This window comes from Scyliorhinus canicula, chromosome 17, assembly GCF_902713615.1.
Source record: "Scyliorhinus canicula chromosome 17, sScyCan1.1, whole genome shotgun sequence".
Taxonomy (NCBI): Eukaryota; Metazoa; Chordata; class Chondrichthyes; order Carcharhiniformes; family Scyliorhinidae; genus Scyliorhinus; species Scyliorhinus canicula.
Genome location: NC_052162.1, coordinates 17,737,524 through 17,758,223, shown reverse-complemented (window position 1 = coordinate 17,758,223; position 20,700 = coordinate 17,737,524). Strand labels below are relative to the sequence as shown.

The window sequence follows — 20,700 nt, the reverse complement described above, 5'->3', positions numbered from 1 at the left end:
CAGTAAGGCCTTTGACAAGGTCCCTCATGGCAGACTGGTACAAAAGGTGAAGTCACACGGGATCAGAGGTGAGCTGGCAAGGTGGATACAGAACTGGCTAGGTCATAGAAGGCAGAGAGTAGCAATGGAAGGGCGCTTTTCTGATTGGAGGGCTGTGACTAGTGGTGTTCTGCAGGGATCAGTGCTGGGATCTTTGCTGTTCGTGGTGTATATAAATGATTTGGAGGAAAATGTAACTGGTCTGATTAGTAAGTTTGCAGATGACACAAAGGTTGGTGGAACTGCGGATAGCGATGAGTACTGTCAGAGGATACAGTAGGATTTAGATCGTTTGGAGACTTGGGCAGAGAGATGGCAAATGGAGTTTAATCCGGACAAATGTGAGGTAATGCATTTTGGAAGGTCTCATGCAGGTTGGGAATATACAGTGAATGGTTGAACCCTCAAGAGTATTGAAAGTCAGAGAGATCTAGGTGTACAGGTCCACAGGTCACTGAAAGGGGCAACACAGGTGGAGAAGGTAGTCAAGAAGGCATACGCCATGCTTGCCTTCATTGGCCGGGGCATTGAGTATAAAAATTGGCAAGTCATGTTGCAGCTATATAGAACCTTAGTTAGGCCACACTTGGAGTATAGTGTTCAATTCTGGTGCCACATTACCAGAAGGATGTGGAGGCTTTAGAGAGGGTGCAGAAGAGATTTACCAGGATGTTGCCTGGTATGGAGGGCATTAGCTATGAGGAGCAGTTGAATAAACTCGGTTTGTTCTCACTGGAACGACGGAGGTTGAGGGGTGACCTGATAGAGGGATACAAAATTATGAGGGGCACAGACAGAGTGGATCATCAGAGGCTTTTCCCGGGGTAGAGGGGTCAATTACTAGGGGGCATAGGTCTAAGGTGCGAGGGGCAAGGTTTAGAGTAGATGTACGAGGCAAGTTTTTTTACACAGAGGGTAGTGGGTGCCTGGAACTCGCTGCCGGAGGAGGTGATGGAAGCAGGGATGATAGTGACGTTTAAGGGGCATCTTGTCAAATACAAGAATAGGATGGGAATAGAGGGATCCAGACCCAGGAAGTGTAGAAGATTGTAGTTTAGTCGGGCAGCATGGTCGGCACGGGCTTGGAGGGCCGAAGGGCCTGTTCCTGTGCTGTACTTTTCTTTGTTCTTTGTTCTATGTAGGTACACCCACTGTACTGTTAGGGTGAGAGTTCCAGCATTATGACCCAACGACAGTGAAGGAACGCTGGTATGATTCCGAGTCAGGATAGTGTATAACTTGGAAGTAATCCTTTAGGTGATGGAATTCCCATAGATCTGCTGCCCTTGTCCTTCTAGATAGTAGTGGTTGTAAATTAAGAAGGTACAATTGACACTGTCGAAACTCATTTCCAGGAAGACCCTTACAACCAACTGATGGGGAGGTTATGGTTTTAATATTTAGGTGCAAAGCTGCAAAGATGGAAGGTCCATGTCTATCTCACTCCTCCATTTACCTAAATGCACACAGAATATGTAGCTGTCAGTGAAAATAAATAATAGTCTACAGACCTTGGATGGGTTATGACACGATGTCTACTGGTCAGTGATGATAATTTTATGTGCAGGAGACTTTACGAATGTAATTTTATTTCTTACAATTGTTTTACTCTTTTTTTTTTTTTTCCCCTCCAGAACTTAATATTGCTATGGCAGCCACAAGACTGTTTGATACTTCTGATGCCGTGGAACTCTTTGCTCCCCAGTGTCTTTACTTAAAGCCAATTGCAAAGCTGACAATCAGTGTGGTATTTCCCGAGTTCAAGATATCCCCAAGGCTCATTTCAAACTGGGAAGTGATGGAGATTCTGAAGAAAATGGCGTACCCAGATCAGATTACATCACTCAAAGTCTCACGAAGTACAATGGACTTTATTCGCTTTGAAGCAGAAGTTGAAAATAAGAACCAAGTTCAAACCGTGTGGGAAAAGTTTAACAACAAAACCATTAAGGTGAACGGTATCAATGAGACAGCGAAGGTTCTGGCCGTTGTAACTCAAGTCAACTTTCCAAGCCCGTGTGACTGGGAGTCCTCCTTTCAGACTGCTGACCGCATGAGTGAGGCCTTGCCCGGTGAGAGGCCTGACACTATTCATATCGAGGGGCTGCCATGTAAGTGGCTTTCTTCAAAGCAGCTCAATAGGGAGAAGCCAATGGAAGAGATCCTTCAAAAGGTATTTGGACGATTTGGAGACATTCGAAATGTTGACATTCCCATGTTGGATCCCTATAGAGAGGAAATGACAGGAAAGAAGTTCAATACATTCAGTCTTGGCGGTCTCCCCACCTTTGAAGCATACATCCAATATCAGGATTGTGCGGGCTTTGTGAAAGCGATGGAGTCTTTACGGGGAATGAAGTTGATGCACAAAGGGGATGATGGAAAGGCACTGGCATGTAACATAAAGGTATAGTGTTAAAATACTTGCATTTCTTCTATATGGATGTGGCTACATTATCCCTCAGCATCCAGATTCGATGACCAGTGTCAGCGGTACGTCAGGTGGTAGCAGCCGTCTCTTTGAGTCACAAGATTTCAGGTTCGGGTCCCACTCCAGAAATTAAGCTCAAGAATCAAGACTGAAACTCCAGTGCAGTACTGAGGGAATGCTACACTGTCAGAGGTGCCATCTTTTGCATGTGGCGTTAATGTTCATAGGTCTTTGAAAGTTGCCACTCAAGTGGTGGGGGGATGTCAGAGGTAGGTTCTTTACCCAGAGAGTAGTGGGGGCATGGAATGCACTGCCTGTGGAAGTAGTTGAGTCAGAAACATGAGGGACCTTCAGGGGGCTATTGGATAGGTACATGGATTACGGTAGAATGACGGGGTGTAGATTAATTTGTTCTTAATCTAGGACAAAAGTTCGGCACAACATCGTGGGCCGAAGGGCCTGTTCTGTGCTGTATTTTTCTATGTTCTATACCGTGCCCCCTCTTCTGGGTGTAAGACATCCTATGGCATTGTTTTGAAGAAGAGCAGGGAAGTTATCCCTGGTGTGCTGATTAATAACGATTTCTCAATCCACAAAAAGAACCAGCAGATCTGGTCATTATCACACTGCTGTTTGTGGGAGCTTGTCGTGGGCAAATTGTCTGCATATTTCCGACATAACATCCTAAGACATAGGAGCAGGTCCATTCTGCACCTGGAGCTTGCTCTGCCATCCGATAAGATCATGGCTGATCAGACTGTGGCCAAAGCTCCACCTTTCTATCTGCCCCACTAACCTTTGCCTATCAAAAATCCATCCAACTCTTACCTTTGAGTATCAAAAAACAGAAAATGCTGGAAATACCCAGCAGATCCAGCAGCATCTGTGGAGAGAGAAAATAGAATCGACATTTTGAGTCCGTGTGACTCTTCAGTGATTTCATTTCAGCCTTGAGTATATTGAATGGTGTATCCTCCACTGCTTTCTGGGGAGGAGAATCCCACACATCTTTGACTAATGACAACATCAACCACACTTTAAAAGTATTTTGTTGGTTGAAAAGCACTTTGAGATGTTTTGTGGTCATGAGTAACACTTTATAAATGCGAGTCTTCTTTTTGTCAGTATGAGCTGCTGCTTAAAAGTGCTTTCTTTCAGTGGAGGCTGATTTATATAAAGGTGAAAAAAGATATTTAGTCAAGGGACAGGAACATTATTAGGCTTTGATTCCCTATTGACTGTCCCAAGCTTCCTTCAATTTCATTAATTAGTTCTTCTTTCACCTTTCTGTATATTGGCTGTCGAGGGCCATGATCAGTTTGACTCTGCGCTAATTGGCTGATTTCTTTGTGCCCCTTCTGATGAACAAAACCTTTATCCCTAACGTGTGTTTGCTTTAAGGTGCAGTAACTCGTACAGGGACCAGTCTCCTACTTTCTCTTCCAGGTGACCTTTGACACAACCAAGCATCTTAGCGACTCGGCCATCGAAAAGCGGAACCTGGAAAGGTTAAAGCTGCAAGAGCTTGAGAAGCAGCGGGAAGAGCAGAAACGAAGGGACAAGGAAGAGGAGCAGGCCAAGGAGGCAGAACGGTAAACCAGGATTCCATTTTTGGCAAATGTCTGATAACAACAACATCATTTTTTAAAACTGGGCCCAGGCTGGTGAAGTGCTCAAATAGGAATAAGTATAAAATTAACTTGAAAGAGAAAGGGAAAATGCTGGAAAATCTCAGCAAGTCTGGCAGCATCTGTAGGGAGAGCTAACATTTCAAGTCCAATGACTCTTTGTCAAAGCTAACAGACAGAGAAAGTGGGAAATATTTATACTGTGGAGGGAGAATGAAAGATAAGTCATAGCTACAGAAACCCAGGGGAGAGAGTGCTAATGGAGTCCCCAGAGAGAGCAAAAGGTGTGAGAGGCCAAACAGCAGAGAAACTACCAGAAGGATGTGGAGGCTTTAGAGAGGGTGCAGAAGAGATTGACCAGGATGTTGCCTGGTATGGAGGGCATTAGCTATGAGGAGCGGTTGAATAAACTTGGTTTGTTCTCACTGGAACGACGGAGGTTGAGGGGCGACCTGATAGAGGTCTACAAAATTCTGAGGGGCATAGACAGAGTGGATCGTCAGAGGCTTTTTCCCAAGGTAGAGGGGTCAATTGCTAGGGGGCATAGGTTTAAGGTACGAGGGGCAAGGTTTAGAGGAGATGTACGAGGCATGGTTTTTTACACAGAGGGTAGTGGGTACCTGGAACCCGCTGCCAGAGGAGGTGGTGGAAGCAGGGACGATAGTGACATTTAAGGGGCATCTTGACAAATACATGAATAGGATGGGAATAGAGGAATAGAGACCCCGGAAATGTAGAATATTTTAGTTTAGATGGGCAGCATGGTCGGCACAGGCTTGGAGGGCCGAAGGGCCTGTTCCTGTGCTGTACTTTTCTTTGTTCTTTGTTCTTTGTTTTAAACTAACATCACAGGCTAAACTGTGACAGATGTAGATGTGGGGGGAGGGGAAGGGGGAAGCAAAGGGGAGAAGAGGTAAAGAAAGGTGGATAAGATGGGATTCAATATATATTAAGAAAGAAAGAAATTGTAAGAGACAGTTGAAATGAAATGGGATGAAAACAAACGGGTCAAGGTGGGGTAGAGCTAATCATCTGAAGTTGTTCAATTCAATGTTAAGACCGGAAGGCTGTAGCGTGCCTGACTGGAAGAGATGTTGTTCCTCCAGTTTGCATTGAGCTTCGCTGGAACATTGCGGCAGGCCAAGGACAGATATGTGGGCATGGGAGCAGGGTCTTGTGTTAAAACGGCAAGCTACAGGAAGGTCAGGATCCTGAATGCGCACAGCAAAGCGATCACCCTGTCTGCGTTTGGTCTCTCCGATATAGATGAGACCACATTGGGAGCAGCGAATGCAGCCGACCAAGTTGGAAGAGATGCAAGTGAAACGCTGCTTAACCTGGAATGTGTGTTTTGGGCCTCGGATGTTAAGCATGGAAGAGGTAAAGGGGCAGGTGTTACACCTTCTGCGATTGCATGGGAAGGTGCCATGGGTGATGGGAGAGGTACTGGGTATGGTGGAGTAGTGGACTAGATTGTCTCGGAGGGAACGGTCTCTGCGGAACGCTGACAGAGGGAGTGAAGGGAAGATGTGTTTGGTGGTGGCATCACGCTGGAGTTGGCAAAAATGGCGGAGGATTATGCTTTGCATACGGAGGCTGGTGGGATGAAATGTGAGGACGAGGGGGACTCTATCCTTGTTCTGGGAGGGAGTGGAGGGGACGAGGGTAGTGGCGCGGGAGATGGACCGCACACTGTTGAGGGCCCTGTCAACAACTGAAGGTGGGAAATCACGGTTGAGGAAGAAGGAACACATTTTCAAAGCACCATTTTGGAAAGTGGCATCAATGGAACAAATGTGGCGGAGGCGAAGGAGTTGAGAGAAAGGGATGTAGTCTTTACAGGGTGTAGGGTGCGAAGAGCTGTTGTCCAGATAGCTGTGGGAGTTAGTGGGCTTGTAGTGGCTATTAGAAGATAGTCTATTGCCGGAAATGGAGACAGAAAGATCAAGGAAGGGAAGGGAAGTGTCTGAGATGGACCAGGTGAAAGTGATGGAGGGGTGGAAATTGGAAGGGAAGTTGATGAATTTTTCCAGGTCCGGACGAGAGCATGAAGTGGCACCAAAATAGTCATCAATATACCGGTAAAGGAATTGTGGGAGAGGATCCGGCTAGGCCTGGAACAAAGAATGTTCCACATATCCCATTAAAAAGGCAAGCGTAGCTAGGACCCATGCGGGTACCCATTGCTACACCTTTGATTTGGAGAAAATGAGATGAGTTAAAGGAGAAGTTGTTGAGTGATAGAACGAGTTCAGCCAGACGGAGGAGAGTGGTGGTGGATGGGAATTGTCCGGGCCTCTTTTCGAGAAAGAAGCAAAGAGTTCTCAGGCCATCCTGGTGTGGGATGGAGGTGTAGAGGGATTGCACATCCATGGTGAATGGAATGCAGTTAGGGCCCGCGAACTGGAAGCTGTCAATATGTCGCAGGGCATCAGAAAAATCCTGGATGTAGGTGAGGAGGGAATGGACCAGAGGAGTGAGGATGGAGTCAAGATAAGAGGAAATAAGTTTGGTGGGGCAGGAGATTCTGACACAATGGGCCTGGCGGGACAGTCCATTTTGTGGATTATGGGAAGTAGGTAAAAGCGGGCTGTCTGGGGTTGGGAGACTATAAGGTTGGAAGCCGTAGGGGGAAGGCATCCGGAGGAAATGAGGTCACTAACGGTGTTGGAGATAATGGCTTAATGTTTAGTGGTCTGGTCATGGTCCAGTGGGAAGGTAGGAGGAAGTATTTGAGAGTAGGCACTCAGCATCTGCGAGGTAGAGGTCAATACGCCAGATGACAACAGCACCCCCTTTGTCGGCAGGTTTGATGACAAAGTCGGGGTTGGACCTGACGGAGTGAAGAGCAGAAAGTTCGGAATGAGAGAGGTTGGAATGTGCTCTTTTCTCTCCCTGCAGACGCTGCCAGATCTGCTGAGATTTTTCAGCATTTTCTCTTTCGTTTCAGATTCCAGCATCCACAGTAATTTGCTTTTATAAAATTAACTTTTTCAATATGCAGTCAGAAAAAATTAGCGTTGGAAGCCCATTGTATTCGGAATAGCTCTGTAGGCGGTGGTTTAGTCCTGTGCATAGTCCTGTGGTTCGTGAGCGGCTGCCTGTGAGGTATGGTGCTGGGACGTACGGGATCTGGCAGTGGTTAATGTCGCTCTGCCCTGGTGCCTCCCAACTTTGGCGCTTTGATGTTTAACTTGCCTAACTGCTGGGTTGGAGAGGCTAAATTTTACTTTTGTTATTTAAGTTGACTTTTTTTTGTTGTTGAACCGAACACCAGAGGCAGGGCTGAAGGTTTAGGTGTTGTAGAAAGCAGCGGCTGAACCGATTTGAGCTGGCGGAGGACAATCACCATCGGGTTTTCTGGATTCATGTCAGCAGAAGCCATCAGCCACTTCCAAAATTCGTCAGTAAATGATCCATGATGGCATTTGAGTTGGGTGCCTATTTCCAATCTGCTCCACTGCCAGAGAGCAGTAGAATGATCTATACAGGTTGAGGAAGGACTAAATTACATCTTAAAGCTTACAGTACACACAAACGTACTTAGACCATGAAGCTAAAATCAAATAGCTAAAAAATTGATATCCATTTTAACATCCTTTTTGGTTTTTCTCCTTGTGTGTGGGATATAATTGTATAAATAATAAATGTTGACTGCGTTCCTGGGAATTAATTTAGAGGATTTGTTGGCTAAATCTGGGCAAGTAGGATTTAGCTGAGGAATTTCAAATAAATAGATTCAATTATGAAGTCAAACACCAATTGCTGGGTGACTAAACACATGGATTAATGGGCACTGAGTTATAGAGAGCGGGGCTATGCTGAATTAGCACTCCCCAAAGTGTGGAGAGTTTTCACCTGATTCCCTTGACTCCCGCTTAGCAAGGGCCCCTTGATGCCGTCAAATGCTGCCTTGATGTCAAGGGTAATCACTCTCCCCTCGAGTTCAGCTCTACAATACCAATACCACATGGACTGCCGCGGTTCAAGAAGGTGGCTCACTACCACCTTCTCGAGGGCAATTAGGAGTGGGGAATAAAATTGCTGGCCTAGCCAGTGACGCCAATACCCCTTGAAAGAATAAGAGAGTCAGAAAGGGAATGCGAGAATTAGATTTCACATTTACATATTAGACAGAAAGGGAAATTGGGAAGGTTTCTTTTGCTTCTGATTGCTATTCCAGTGGCTGTTGCTGATAGATGCTTGTGTGGATGTTAGATGAGGACAGAATCAGATTTGGTTTTAGCTACATGTCGAAGAGGCGTAAGTCCACGGGATGCAAGTGAAAGTGGCAAGTTTGCTCCAAAATTGACTCGAGAGGCTGGAAGGAAAGGATAATGGTTGCTGGGGGGGGTTTTGTGCCTGAAAGGCTATTACCAGTGAGGTTCCGCAAGGTTCAGGACTTAGTCCCTTGCTTTTTCTGGCACATATCAAACTGTTGGACTTGAATGTAGGGGATATGATTAAGAAGTTTGCAAACGATACAAAGTTTGGGTGTGGTTGGGCAATGAAGGTAAAGCTGTTGAAGCTATCAATGGACTGATCAGATAGGAGGCAAAATGGCAGATAGGCAATGGCAAACATTGGAGCACATGGGTGAACTGCAACAACTGTTTATTCCTGTCTAATGCAAAACTAAAATGAGAAAGTGTGGCCAATTTCCTTTTCTTTGGACTTTATTTGGACTTCCAAAAGGCTTTCAACAAAGTCCCGCATAAGAGATTAGCATGTAAAATTAAAGCACATGGGATTAGAGGTAGTGTATTGAGATGGATAGAAAACTAGGAAATATGAATAAATGGGTCTTTTTCCAGGCAATAACTAGTGGGGGACCACAGGGATGAATGCTGGGACCCCGGGGGCTTTCACTGTATATATTAATGATGAAATGAAGGCACTAAATGTAATGGGCGGGATTCTCTGACCACCCGCCAGGTCGGAAAATGGCCACGGGGCGGCGTGAATCCCGCCCCGCCGCTGGCTGCCAAATTCTCCGGCGCGGTTTTTGATAGGGGGGAGAGCGTGGATCACGCTGCGCCGGTCGGGGGCCGTTGGCAGCGGCCCCTCCGGGCCCCGATGGGCTGAGCGGCCGCCCGTTTTCGGCCAGTCCCGCCGGCGTTTAATGGACATGGTCCCACACGGCGGGACGTGGCTGGGGGGCCGGCTGGTGGAGGCCTCGGTGGGGGGGTCGGGGGGCTGGGGAATCTGGCCCTGGGGGGGGGGGGGGGGGGGGGCTCCCACGGTGGCCTGGCCCGCGATCGGGGCCCACTGACCTGCGGGTGGGCCTGTGCCATTCCTTCCGCGCCGGCCTCTGTCGGGCACTGCCATGGCCGGCGCGGAGAAAAAAACCCTGCGCATGCGCCGGAACGCACCAGCCGTTCTGCGCATGCGCGGGACCACGGCGGTCCTTCGCCGCCGGTTGCTGCGGTTCCAACCCCTCGCCGTCGGCCTTGTCCTCGGAAGTGTGGAGGATTCCGCGACGCCGGAATGGTTTGAGCCGTTCTTAGCGCAGCGCGGGTCATCGCGCCAAGTGCGGGAGAATCCCGCCCCAGATCTTCAAATTTGCAGATGACACAAAGTTGGGTGGGAAGGTGGGCTATGAGGAGGATGAAGAGATGCTTCGGTTTAATTTTGAGCGAATGGGAAATGAATGGCAGATGCAGTATAATTTGGATAAATGTGAGGTTATCTACTTTGGTAGCAAAAACGGGAAAGCAGATTATTATTTGAATAGCCATAAATTAGGAGAGGGGAATGTGCAACCAGACCTATGTGTTCTTGTAAACCTGTTAATGAAGGTAAGCATGCAGGTACAGCAGGTGGTAAAGAAGGCAAATGATATGTTGGCCTTCATATGGAGAAGATTTGAGTACAGGAGCCGGGATGTCTTGCTGCAATCTTTATTATTGTAGGCTTACATTAACACTGCAATGAAGTTACTGTGAAAAGCCCATGGTCGCCACACTCCGGCGCCTGTTCGGGTACACAGAGGGAGAATTCAGAATGTCCAATTCACCTAACAAGCACGTCTTTCTGGACTTGTGGGAGGAAACCGGAACGCCCAGTGGAAACCCACACAGACACGGGGAGAACGTGCTGACTCCACACAGACAGTGACCCAAGCCGGGAATCGAACCTGGGACCCTGGCACTGTGAAACCACAGTGCTACCCACTGTGCTACCATGCTGCCCTGAAAGCATGTTAAGGGTATGGCCAACTACGGACCAACATGGCAATCTGTTTGTGGAGCCGGATGATGTAGGTGAGGTCTTAAATGAGTACTTTGCATCTGTGTTCACGATGGAGAAGGATGATCGAGGTGTAGAAATCACGGAGGGGGACTAATCAGCTCGGGAATCCTTCTACCACTATGCACACAATTGAGGCATAACCGGTGCTTCATACAGCTTCATCATAGCCTATTGGCAGGCAGCCGGGACGAGGATCCTGCTGCCGGCAAGGGGGGGAGGGGGGGGGGGGGGGGGGGGGGGGGGGGGGGGGGGGGGGGTGGGGGTATGCCACACAAAGTAACATTGAGAGGGGTGAGTTTTTAGTGGGTTTAAGAACTGAATTAATCTCCAGGCCCAGATGAGATGTATCCCAGGCTGCTGTGGAAGGAAAGGGAGGAGATTGTAGAGGCTCCGACAATGTTCAAATCCTCTCTGGCCGAGGTGCCAGAGGACTGGGGGATAGCTATATGTGGCACCATTATTCAAGAAGGGCGGTCGGGCCAAACCACAAAATTACAGGCCAGTGAGTGTAACTGCAGTGGTAGGGAAACTATTGGAAAACATTCTGAGGTACAGAATTAATCTCCACGTGGGAAGGTAAGGATAAATCGAGGATAGTCAGCATGGTTTGTCAAGGGAGATATGGGCGGGATTCTCGGTCCTTCCGCACACGTTTTCTGGTGTGGCGGCACCCCCCCCCCCCCCCCCCCCCCCCCCCCCCCCCCGGCAACGGGATCCTCCTTCCTGGCAGCCTGCCAATAGGTTATGATGGAGCTGAATGAAGCATTGGCTATGCCACAACTGTGTGCAGTTCTGGTCGCCATGCTATAGAAAGGAAGTGATGGCACTAGAGAGGGTGCAGAGGAGATTCACAAGGATGTTGCCTGGGATCAGACAGATTGGATAAGGTGGGGTTGTTTTCCTGGGGGCAGAGAAGACTGAGGGAGGAAGGACCCGATTGAGGTGTAATGGGCACAGATGTGGTGGGGCAGCACGGTAGCATTGTGGATAGCACAATTGCTTCATAACTTCAGGGTCCCAGGTTCAATTCTGGCTTGGGTCACTGTCTGTGCGGAGTCTGCACATCCTCCCCGTGTGTGCGTGGGTTTCCTCCAGATGCTCCGGTTTCCTCCCACAGTCCAAAGATGTGCAGGTTAGGTGGATTGGCCCTTAGTGTCTAAAATTGCCCTTAGTGTTGGGTGGGGTTACTGGGCATGGGGATAGGGTGGAGGTGTTGACCTTGGGTAGGGTTCTCCTTCCAGGAGCAGGTGCAGATTCAATGGGCCGAATGGCCTCCTTCTGCACTTTAAATTCTATGGATAGGAAGGAACTTTTCCCTTTAGCGGAGGGGGCAGCGGAGGGTATGAAAGTTAGAGGGGATTTGTAGAAAAACCATATCACCCAGAGGCTAGTAGGAATCTGGAACTCACTGCCTGAAAATGGTACAGGCGGGAACCCTCGCAACATTTAACAAGGATTTAGATAAGCATCTGAAATGCCAGAGCACGCAAGGTTACAGACCAAGTGGAAAATGGGACGAGAGTAGATGTTTGCTGGCCGGCACATATACATACGATGGGCTGAAGGGCTTCTTCCCATGCTGTAAAACCTCTGACTCTCTATGACAAGGTCACACATCATTCACTTCCACTGCTACATTTCCTTTTCAGCGTATCCTCACAAACGCACTTTTTTCCCTTTTTGGGGAATAGTGGTAGGAGAATCCCCAAGCTGATTATCAATCCGTTGAACCATATTACAAACGCTCCTTCTGTGGCCAACAAATCCTGGCATTGGACTTGAAGCCGGAGCTTCTGGCACAGAGGTAGGGATAGTACCCACTGGGCCACAAGGTGACCCCGCTGTAACACTATGCTGCACTTATAGAATGCCTTTAGCACAGGCAAATGTCCCAAGGAGGCACTTTGTCGCGGTGTAATAGGCCAAAAATGGACTTAAGTCAAAGAAGGAGTCATGAGGAAGAGCAACCAAAGGCCCAGTCAAAGTGGTAGATTTTAAAGAGAGTCTTGAACATTATTTACAGTAACATTCGCCACCATAACTCTGTATGATGTACTGTGTCCTCCGATCTTGCACTTGTCTGCTTAAAACAGAACCGTGCTGAATTTCCTGGATTTTCTTAATTCTGTCAACTTAATTTTAAAGAGCAGAATACACCAGCCTGTAATGTAATTCTTTTTCATACAAGATAAATGTGGTTGCTATGTTAGCTGACATGTACAATTGTGTTCACAAGGTATTTGAAGATAACTCTTCATTGAGGGGGAACTCTCTTTTATGAATTTTTAAAAATATATTTCTTTATTTTCCTCCTTTTTCACATTTTCTCCCAAATTTGCACCCACCAACAATAAACAATAATCAGTAGCAAATATGTCAATCCCCCTATCAATAACAACTATCCCATCCTCCCTCCAAACCCCAAACATTTGCCCGCATATTCACACAAACAAATGACAAAAAGGAATCAGGAATCACCTATAGCCACCATTAACACACACCACCCCCCTCCCCCCAACCCTTCCACCCCCTCCCCCCAACCCTTCCAACCCCCCCTGCAACCAATGTTCGATGTTATCCAGTTCTTGAAAGTGCATAATGAATAATGCCCATGAATTGTAGAACCCCTCTATCCTTCCCCTCAGTTCAAACTTAACCTTCTCAAGAGTCAAGAATTCCAACAGGTCCCCCCGCCACGCCAGGGCACAGGGTGGAGAGGTTAATCTCCATCCCATCAGGATCCACCTTCGGGCGATCAACGAGGCGAAGGCTACGATATCTGCCTCTGCACCCGTTTCCAACCCCGGCTGGTCTGACACCCCGAATATGGCCTCCCGGGGGCCCGGGTCCAGTTTCACGTGCACCACTTTAGAAATTACCCTAAACACCTCCTTCCAGTAATCCTGTATCTTTGGACAGGACCGGGCAGCACGGTGGCCTAGTGGTTAGCACAACAGCCTCACGACGCTGAGGTCCCAGGTTCGATCCCGGCTCTGGGTCACTGTCCGTGTGGAGTTTGCACATTCTCCCCGTGTCTGCGTGGGTTTCGCCCCCACAACCCAAAAATGTGCAGAGTAGGTGGATTGGCCACGCTAAATTGCCCCTTAATTGGAAAAAATAATTGGGTAATCTAAATTTAAAAAAATAAATAAATAAAAATCTTTGGACAGGACCAAAACATATGAACGTGATTAGCGCCCCCCCCCCCCCCCCCCCTCCCCCCTGCAACGTTCACATACATCTTCTACCCTTCAAAGAATCGGCTCATCCTCGCCATCGTAAGGTGTGCTCTGTATACCACCTTCAGCTGTGTCAGCCCCAACCTCACGCACGAGGTGGAGGCATTCACTCTCCGGAGCACCTCACACCAGAACCCCTCATCCATATTCTCTCCCAACTCTTCCTCCCACTTTGCTTTGATCCCTTCCAGTGGTGCCCTCTCCTCTTCCAAATTAGCTCCGTAAACCGTCGACAGTACCCCCTTCTCCAGTCCCCCTGTCGACAGCGCCTCCTCCAGCAATGTGGAGGCCAGTTCCTCCGGGAAGCTCTGTATCTCCTTTCTGGCAAAATCTCAAACCTGCATGTATCTAAACATTTACCCCTGCTCCAGCCCATACTTCGCTTCCAGCTCCTTCAATCCTGAAAACCAAACCCTAAGAAACAAATCCTTTAGTGTCTTAATCCCCTTCTCCTCCCATTTCTGAAAATTTCCATCCCACCTCCCTGGCTCAAATCTGTGGTTCCCCCGAATCGGCATTTCCCTTGACCCTGCCCCCAACCCGCAGTGTTGGCGAAACTGCCTCCAAATTCTCTTTTATGAATTTCAACCTAATATTTAAATAATCATTGTAGAAACTCAAAATGCCCAGGTTGGTTCTGTGTGAACGCGCGTTGACTTTCTGGACTGTTGCCTTCAGGAAACGTAGGGAAGACGAGCGGGAAAGAGAGAGGAGACGGAAAGAGAAGCTCAGGAGGAGGGAACATAGGCAGAAAGAGCGGGAGGAGAGACGCCACCTGCGCAAACAGTGGAAGATAAAACTGGGGAATGAAAAGGAGCAGAAGGAGGCGACTGCATGGGAGGACAGGAAACTGGTGCTAGCACAGAGAAAGCTGGACTCGTACAGGCTTCTCACGGAGCTCTTACACAGTGCAAAAGTAAGTATCTGGTTTTGAGTGAATTTCTCAATCACCCTTGCCTTCCTGTGCCAACCTCTCATTTCTCCCCTCCTGGCATTGTCATTCTCCGGAAACGGACACTGACCTCTGCGGGGTTACCGTTTCGTCACTTGGCTGCTGGTCAAGCAATGGCTTCATTTTTAAATTCACATCCTTGTTTTCAAATCCCCTTATGGCCGACCCCTTCCCCAACCTTTTAAACCCCCCCCTCCCCCCGCAGCGCTACAATTGTCTGAAGATATCTGTGCCCATCTAATCCTGGCCTCTTGTAAACACCTGATTTTTTTTAAACCATTGGTTACCATGTCTTCAGTTACCTTGGCTTTAAGCTCTCAGATACTCTCCGGTCACCTCCCTGCCTCTCTACCTTGATTCTACCTCCTCATGCGGCTTGACATCATTAAAGGCTGTCGGGGGGGCGGGGGATTTTCCACCTTCCCCACGGTGAGTTCTCGGCGGCAAGAGTCAGCCCGCAGTTGGCAGGATCTTTTGCTCCGTCACAGTCAACGGAATTTCCCATTGAATCTAACCTCCGCCGCCGGAAAACGCACGGCAGGGGGATGCACGATCAATTACACAAAGACAAGAGTTGGATGCAATCGAGGCTTTAATACACTGAGATTCGTGGCCTCTTGCAGCAGCTGGCGAAGTGGCTGCTGTACTGGGAGCACACATATTTATACTCTGCCTACTGGGCGGAGCCAGCAGGCAGGGAACTACCCCCATACCTGTAATACAGGGCCTTACCACAAATCACTTAATATATACATCAGTGGTGACTACCACATTCACCCCCTGTTAAAATTGAGTCCAGCGGGGTGGAGGAGAATTATACAGAAGGATGATGTTTCAAGACTCCCGATCAAGTTACAGGTTCAGTCGGTCCGGAGCCTTGAAATGCCGCTGGGAGCGCCGCAGTGGTGATGGTGATTCCGGTGATGGTCTGGTCCTCGGTGACTCTGGGAGCGTGCCGAAATCCTCGTCATCCTCGGGCGTGGGCAGGGGGAGGACGGATTGTCCTGGGGCGGGAGCTGCGGCTGGGTGCGCCGGGGAAGGGGAGGGTGGTGCTGGGCCGGAGGGGTGTGTGTGTGTGTGGAACCTGCTGGTGCCAGGTCCCTGAGGGAGACAGTATCCTGGTGGCCGTCGGCGTACGCCACGTAGGCATACTGGGGGTTTACATGGAGCAACTGCACCCTCTCCACCAACGGGTCTGCCTTGTGGTGTCGGTGGAGGGGAGGGGCCCTTTGAAGTTCACGCTGAGGCGCTCAAAGGGGCGGGAGGCCTTCACCAGGCGCGTACGGTCCGGCCAGTAGAAGTGCGGTTTACACTCCGCGCAGACCTGGCAGTCTCTGGTGATTGTCCATATTTCCTCGACGGAGTAGGGTAGGTTGCGGGCCTTGATGAAGCGGTACAAACGTGTGACTCCCGGGTGACAAAGGTTGTCGTGCAGAATCCGGAGTCGGTCCACCTGTGCGCTGGCACATGTACCTCGGGGTAGGGCATTGGGGGGGGGCACGTCGAGCTTACCGGGGCGATACAAAATCTCGTAGTTGTAGGTGGAGAGCTCGATCCTCCACCTCAAGATTTCATCATTTTCGATCTTGCCCCGCTGTGTGTTTGTGGTGAATGTACATTGCGTAATTCACACTGTACAGCATTGTGTCCTTGTGGGCTCTGTCTGTGAGCCATTGCGCAGCTCTGCCCACAGGGGGAGACGAGGAGCTTGTACAGGGCTTCACCCTTGGCTCCGCCCATGGCCCCACCCACTACCGGCAGTATAAAGTGCTGCAGCCTTGTGAGTCTGCCCTCAGTTCTTCTGGTCGCAGGCAGGCTCAGTTGTAAGTCTATTAAAGCCACAGTTTACTTCCCATCGTGTCTCGAGTGATTTGATGGTCACATCAATTTAATAGACTTAAGAAAACCACTATGGAATCAGCCCTCAAACCTGATCGACTAGAACTCGACCCACAGGCTGCAGAAGTGAAGGAAATCTTTCTACACTGGCTTCGTACTTCAAGGCCTACCTGGCTGCATCGACTACCTCCGCTACTACAGATGAGCAGAAACTCCGTCTGCTGCACGCACGGGTGAGGCATCGCATCTCTACACAACTCAACTGTACCGACTCGTACTCCAAGGCCCTCGCTATGCTCAACCGACTGTACGTGCGGTCTGTAAAAGAAGTCTACGCGTGGCATATTTTTGCTACCCGCCGCTAGTGCCCCGCAGAGTCGCTAGAGGACTACCTGCGCGATCTAAAAGCCCTTGCACGGGAATGTAACTTTCAGGCTGTAACTGCCTCCCAGCATATGGAACTCGCTGTCCGTGATGTGTACGTTGCAGGGATCCGGTCTAATTATGTGCGCCAACGCCTCCTCGAGAAAGGGGCCCAGAACGTGGAGGACACGGTAGCGCTAGCAATCTCAGTGGAAGTCGCGTTTCAAAGTCTTAACTCATTCCCCGCAGACCATCGTGGACCCCCGACCAGCAACTGCCCCAGGCCTGCGTCACGCGGCCACCCACCCACTATCGAGCGCCAGCGTGCCATTTTTGCGGTCAGCCCCAACACCCACAGCAGCACTGCCCGGCCCGCAACGCGACCTGCAGCAGCTGCGGTCGAAAAGGACATTATGCTAGAGTATGCCTGTCGAAATCGAAACCCTCTAACTCCCCCGTGGTCCACAGCAATCGCTCCCAACACGCAGCCCCGCAGACCCCGTAATGTTGCAGCGTGTCTGCCGCCTCCGCCCGACATGTGCGAGTCATGGGGGCCGCCATCTTGGGCGCCATCTTCCTCGCCGCCCGCCACGTGCGATCAATGGGTCCGCCATCATGGCCATCACCCGATGTTCACCTCGACGACTATGACCTCCGCGGACAGTCATCACGGGGCCACTCCAGCACCGCTGATCGAGCCACCGACTACCCGCAACTCAACGCAGTCACTTTGGACGAGTCGCGTCCAAAGCACCTCAGGAGCTCGATGATGTCTGTTCAGGTCAACGGATACAAGACACCATGCCTCTTCGACTCCGGGTGCACCGAGAGCTTTGTGCATCCAGACCTAGGGCACTACCACGGGGGTTTCGCTCCCATCTTGGTTGAGGACACCGGGCCCGGTTCTCCACCGGAACCACATCCGGACACATAAAACGGACCTACTAGTAGAAAGGGTACTACTGCTACACTCGAACCCACACTACGCCTTTATAGAACACCACGACGGCCGTCAGGACACCGTTTCCCTCCGTTTCCTATTGTGTCTCGAGTGACTTGATGGTCACATCAGTGTTGTTAAACATGAAGGCTGCCAACCATTGGTCAGTGAGGAGAGTGAATCTCCTGCTGGCCAGGTAATGCCTCCAATGCCGCACAGCTTCAATGATGGCTTGGGCCTCTTTTTCAACGGAGGAGTGCCGAATTTCGGAGGCATGAAGGGTTCGTGACAAGAATGCCACGGGCCTGCCTGCCTGGTTGAGGGTGGCGGCCAGAGCGACGACTGATGCGTCGCTCTCGACTTGAAATGGTAACGTCTCGTCGACTGCGTGCATCGCGGCCTTGGCGATGTCGGCCTTAATACGGTTGAAGGCCTGGTGAGCCTCGGCCGTCAGGGGAAACAGAATGGATTGAATGATTGGTGGGCTTTGTCTGCATAATTTGGGACCCACTGGGCGTAGAAAGAAAAGAACCCCAGGCAACGTTTGAGGGCCTGGGGGAGGGGGAGTTCCATGCGGCGGCGCATGCGGTCTGGATCGGGCCCCAGAACTCCATTCTAGACCACATAGCCGAGGATGGCTAAGCGGTTCGTGCTGAACACGCACTTCTCCTTGTTGTAAGTTAGGTTGAGGAGAGTGGCGGTGTGGAGAAATTTGGCACGGTTGGCATCATGGTCCTGCTGATCGTGGCCGCAGATGGTGACATTGTCGAGGTACGGGAAGGTGGCCCGCAGTCCGTACCGGTCAACCATTTGGTCCATTTCCTGTTGGAAAACCGAGACCCTGTTGGTGACGCCAAAGGGAACCCTGAGAAAGTGGTAAAGGCAGCCATCTGTTTCTAAGGCAGTGTATGGGCGGTCCGCCTTACGGATGGGGAGCTGGTGGTAGGCGGACTTTAGGTCCACAGTTGAGAAGACCCGGTACTGTGCAATCTGATTGACCATATCAGATATACGTGGGAGGGGGTGCGTGTCGAGCTGCGTGTACCGATTGATGGTCTGACTGTACTCCACGACCATTCTGTGTTTCTCCCCAGTTTTCACCCCCACCACTTGGGCTCTCCAGGGGCTGTTGCTGGCCTCGATAATGCCTTCCCGAAGCAGTCGCTGGACTTCGGACCTGATGAAGGTCCTATCCTGGGTGCTGTACCGTCTGCTCCTGGTGGCGACAGGTTTGCAACCTGGGGTTAAGTTTGCAACTAGGGAAGGTGGGTCGACCTTTAGGGCTCGCGAGGCCGCACACAGTAAGGGGTGGTAGGGGCCCGCCGAATTTCAGGGTTAGGCTCTGGAGGTTGCACTGGAAGTCCAGGCCGAGTAGTAGGGCAGCGCAGAGGTTAGGGAGGATGTAGAGGTGGATGCCGCTGAACTCCACGCCCTAGACAGTGAGAGTGGCTATGCAGTACCCCCGGATCGCCACGGAGTGGGACCCGGAGGCCAGGGAGATTCTCTGATTGGTGGGGTGTACCCTGGGGAGCAGCGCCTTACTGTATCAGGATGTATGAAGCTCCCGGAGTCCAGCAGACAGGAGATCTCGTGCCCATCGATTTTCACGTTTGGAGAGGCGGTTGCTAGGTTGTGTGGGCGGGACTGGTCAATCGTGATCGAGGCGAGACGCGGCTGGTCGTCCATGGTGGCAGACGATGGGGTGCCTGGGGGAGACAAGATGGCGGCGCCCACGGGCCGCACATAGTGGGGGTTGAAAATGGTGGCAGCACCCACGGGCTGCACGTGGCCTGTGGAGGGGAAGATGGCGGCGCCCACTGGCCGTACGATGGGGGGGTGGGGGTCAGAACAATAGCGGCGACTGAGCGGGTCTGGCACACCGCAGCGAAGTGCCCCTTCTTGCTGCAGGCCTTACAAAGGGTGCTCGGGGCCGGGCAGCATTGTCGGGGGTGTTTTGGCTGCCCACAGAAGTAACATCTGGGGCCCCCGGGGTTGGCTGGTTGGCGCGTGGCACAGGCGTGGGGTTGGCTGAGTGGGGTCCCCGATGGGGCGGCCGTTTGCGGAGTCCACGATGCTTAGGAGGGGGCCGCTCGGCCGGGCGTGTCGGCCTGGATGTTGCGCTGAGGCGATCGTCAGTGAGGAAGTGCAAGCTTTTTGGTTGCCATGAGGTCAAGCATGGCTCCTTCTAAAAGGTGCTGGCGGATGTAATCTGACCTTATCCTCGTAACAAAAGCATCCCTCATAAGCAAGTTTGAGTGTTCCGTGGCCGTGACGGCCTGACAGTCACAGTCTCTGACTAGGGGGATTAGAGCACGCCAGAAATCTTCTACTGACTCACCAGGGAGTTGACTACGAGTGGAGAGGATGTGTCTGGCGTAAAACATGTTAGTCCGCTGAGCGTAGTTTTTTTTCAGTAGCGCCATGGCGTTGTCGTAGGTCAGCGCGTCCTGGATAAGCGGAAAGACGTTGGAGCTCAGCCGCATGTAGAGGATCTGAATCTTCTGAGCTTCCGGAATAGGGTCTGGAGCAGACCCAATGTAAGCTTCGAATCAGGCTAGCCAATGTTCAAAGTCCTTTTTGACGTTGCTTGATTGGGGATCCAGCTGCAGGCGATCCGGCTTGATGCGGAGGTCCATCTTCTGAAAACTTTAGTGTATTAAATTGATGCACGATCAATTACACAAAGACAAGAGTTGGATGCAATCGAGGCTTTAATACACTAAGATGTGTGGCCTCCTATAGCAGCTGGCGAAATGGCTGCTGTACGGGGAGCACACATATTCATACTCCGCCTACTCGGCGGAGCCAGCAGGCAGGGAACTACCCCCGCACATGTAGACAGTGAATTTGCCGGCAGAGTGCCGGAATTAAGGCCCAAATATTCCCATCGAGATCAGAATCCTTATTTCCGACCTGCAACAGACAGAAAAATAGAAGCTTACCTTCCTCCGACTTTCCTGAGCAATGTTCAGATGGAGGATCCTTCCAAACTGACTCAGGGCAGCAGACGTTAGAGG

At 50.5% G+C, this 20,700-nt stretch overlaps 1 protein-coding gene across 6 annotated transcripts in view; it reads left to right on the top strand.

Moving 5' to 3' along the window:
• LOC119951728 (A-kinase anchor protein 17B-like) overlaps window positions 1–20,700 on the top strand; it is an 84,874-nt gene that overhangs the window by 48,947 nt on the left and 15,227 nt on the right. For 5 of the 6 annotated variants that reach the window (XM_038775029.1, XM_038775027.1, XM_038775030.1 and 2 more), the window contains 3 exons: window positions 1,674–2,446; window positions 3,917–4,062; window positions 14,268–14,505. In XM_038775029.1, coding sequence (XP_038630957.1) covers window positions 1,688–2,446; window positions 3,917–4,062; window positions 14,268–14,505 — 1,143 coding nt within the window. In that variant the 5' untranslated portion in view covers window positions 1,674–1,687. The remainder of the gene's footprint in view (window positions 1–1,673; window positions 2,447–3,916; window positions 4,063–14,267; window positions 14,506–20,700) is intronic. The other variant, XM_038775031.1, reaches the window with a different exon arrangement.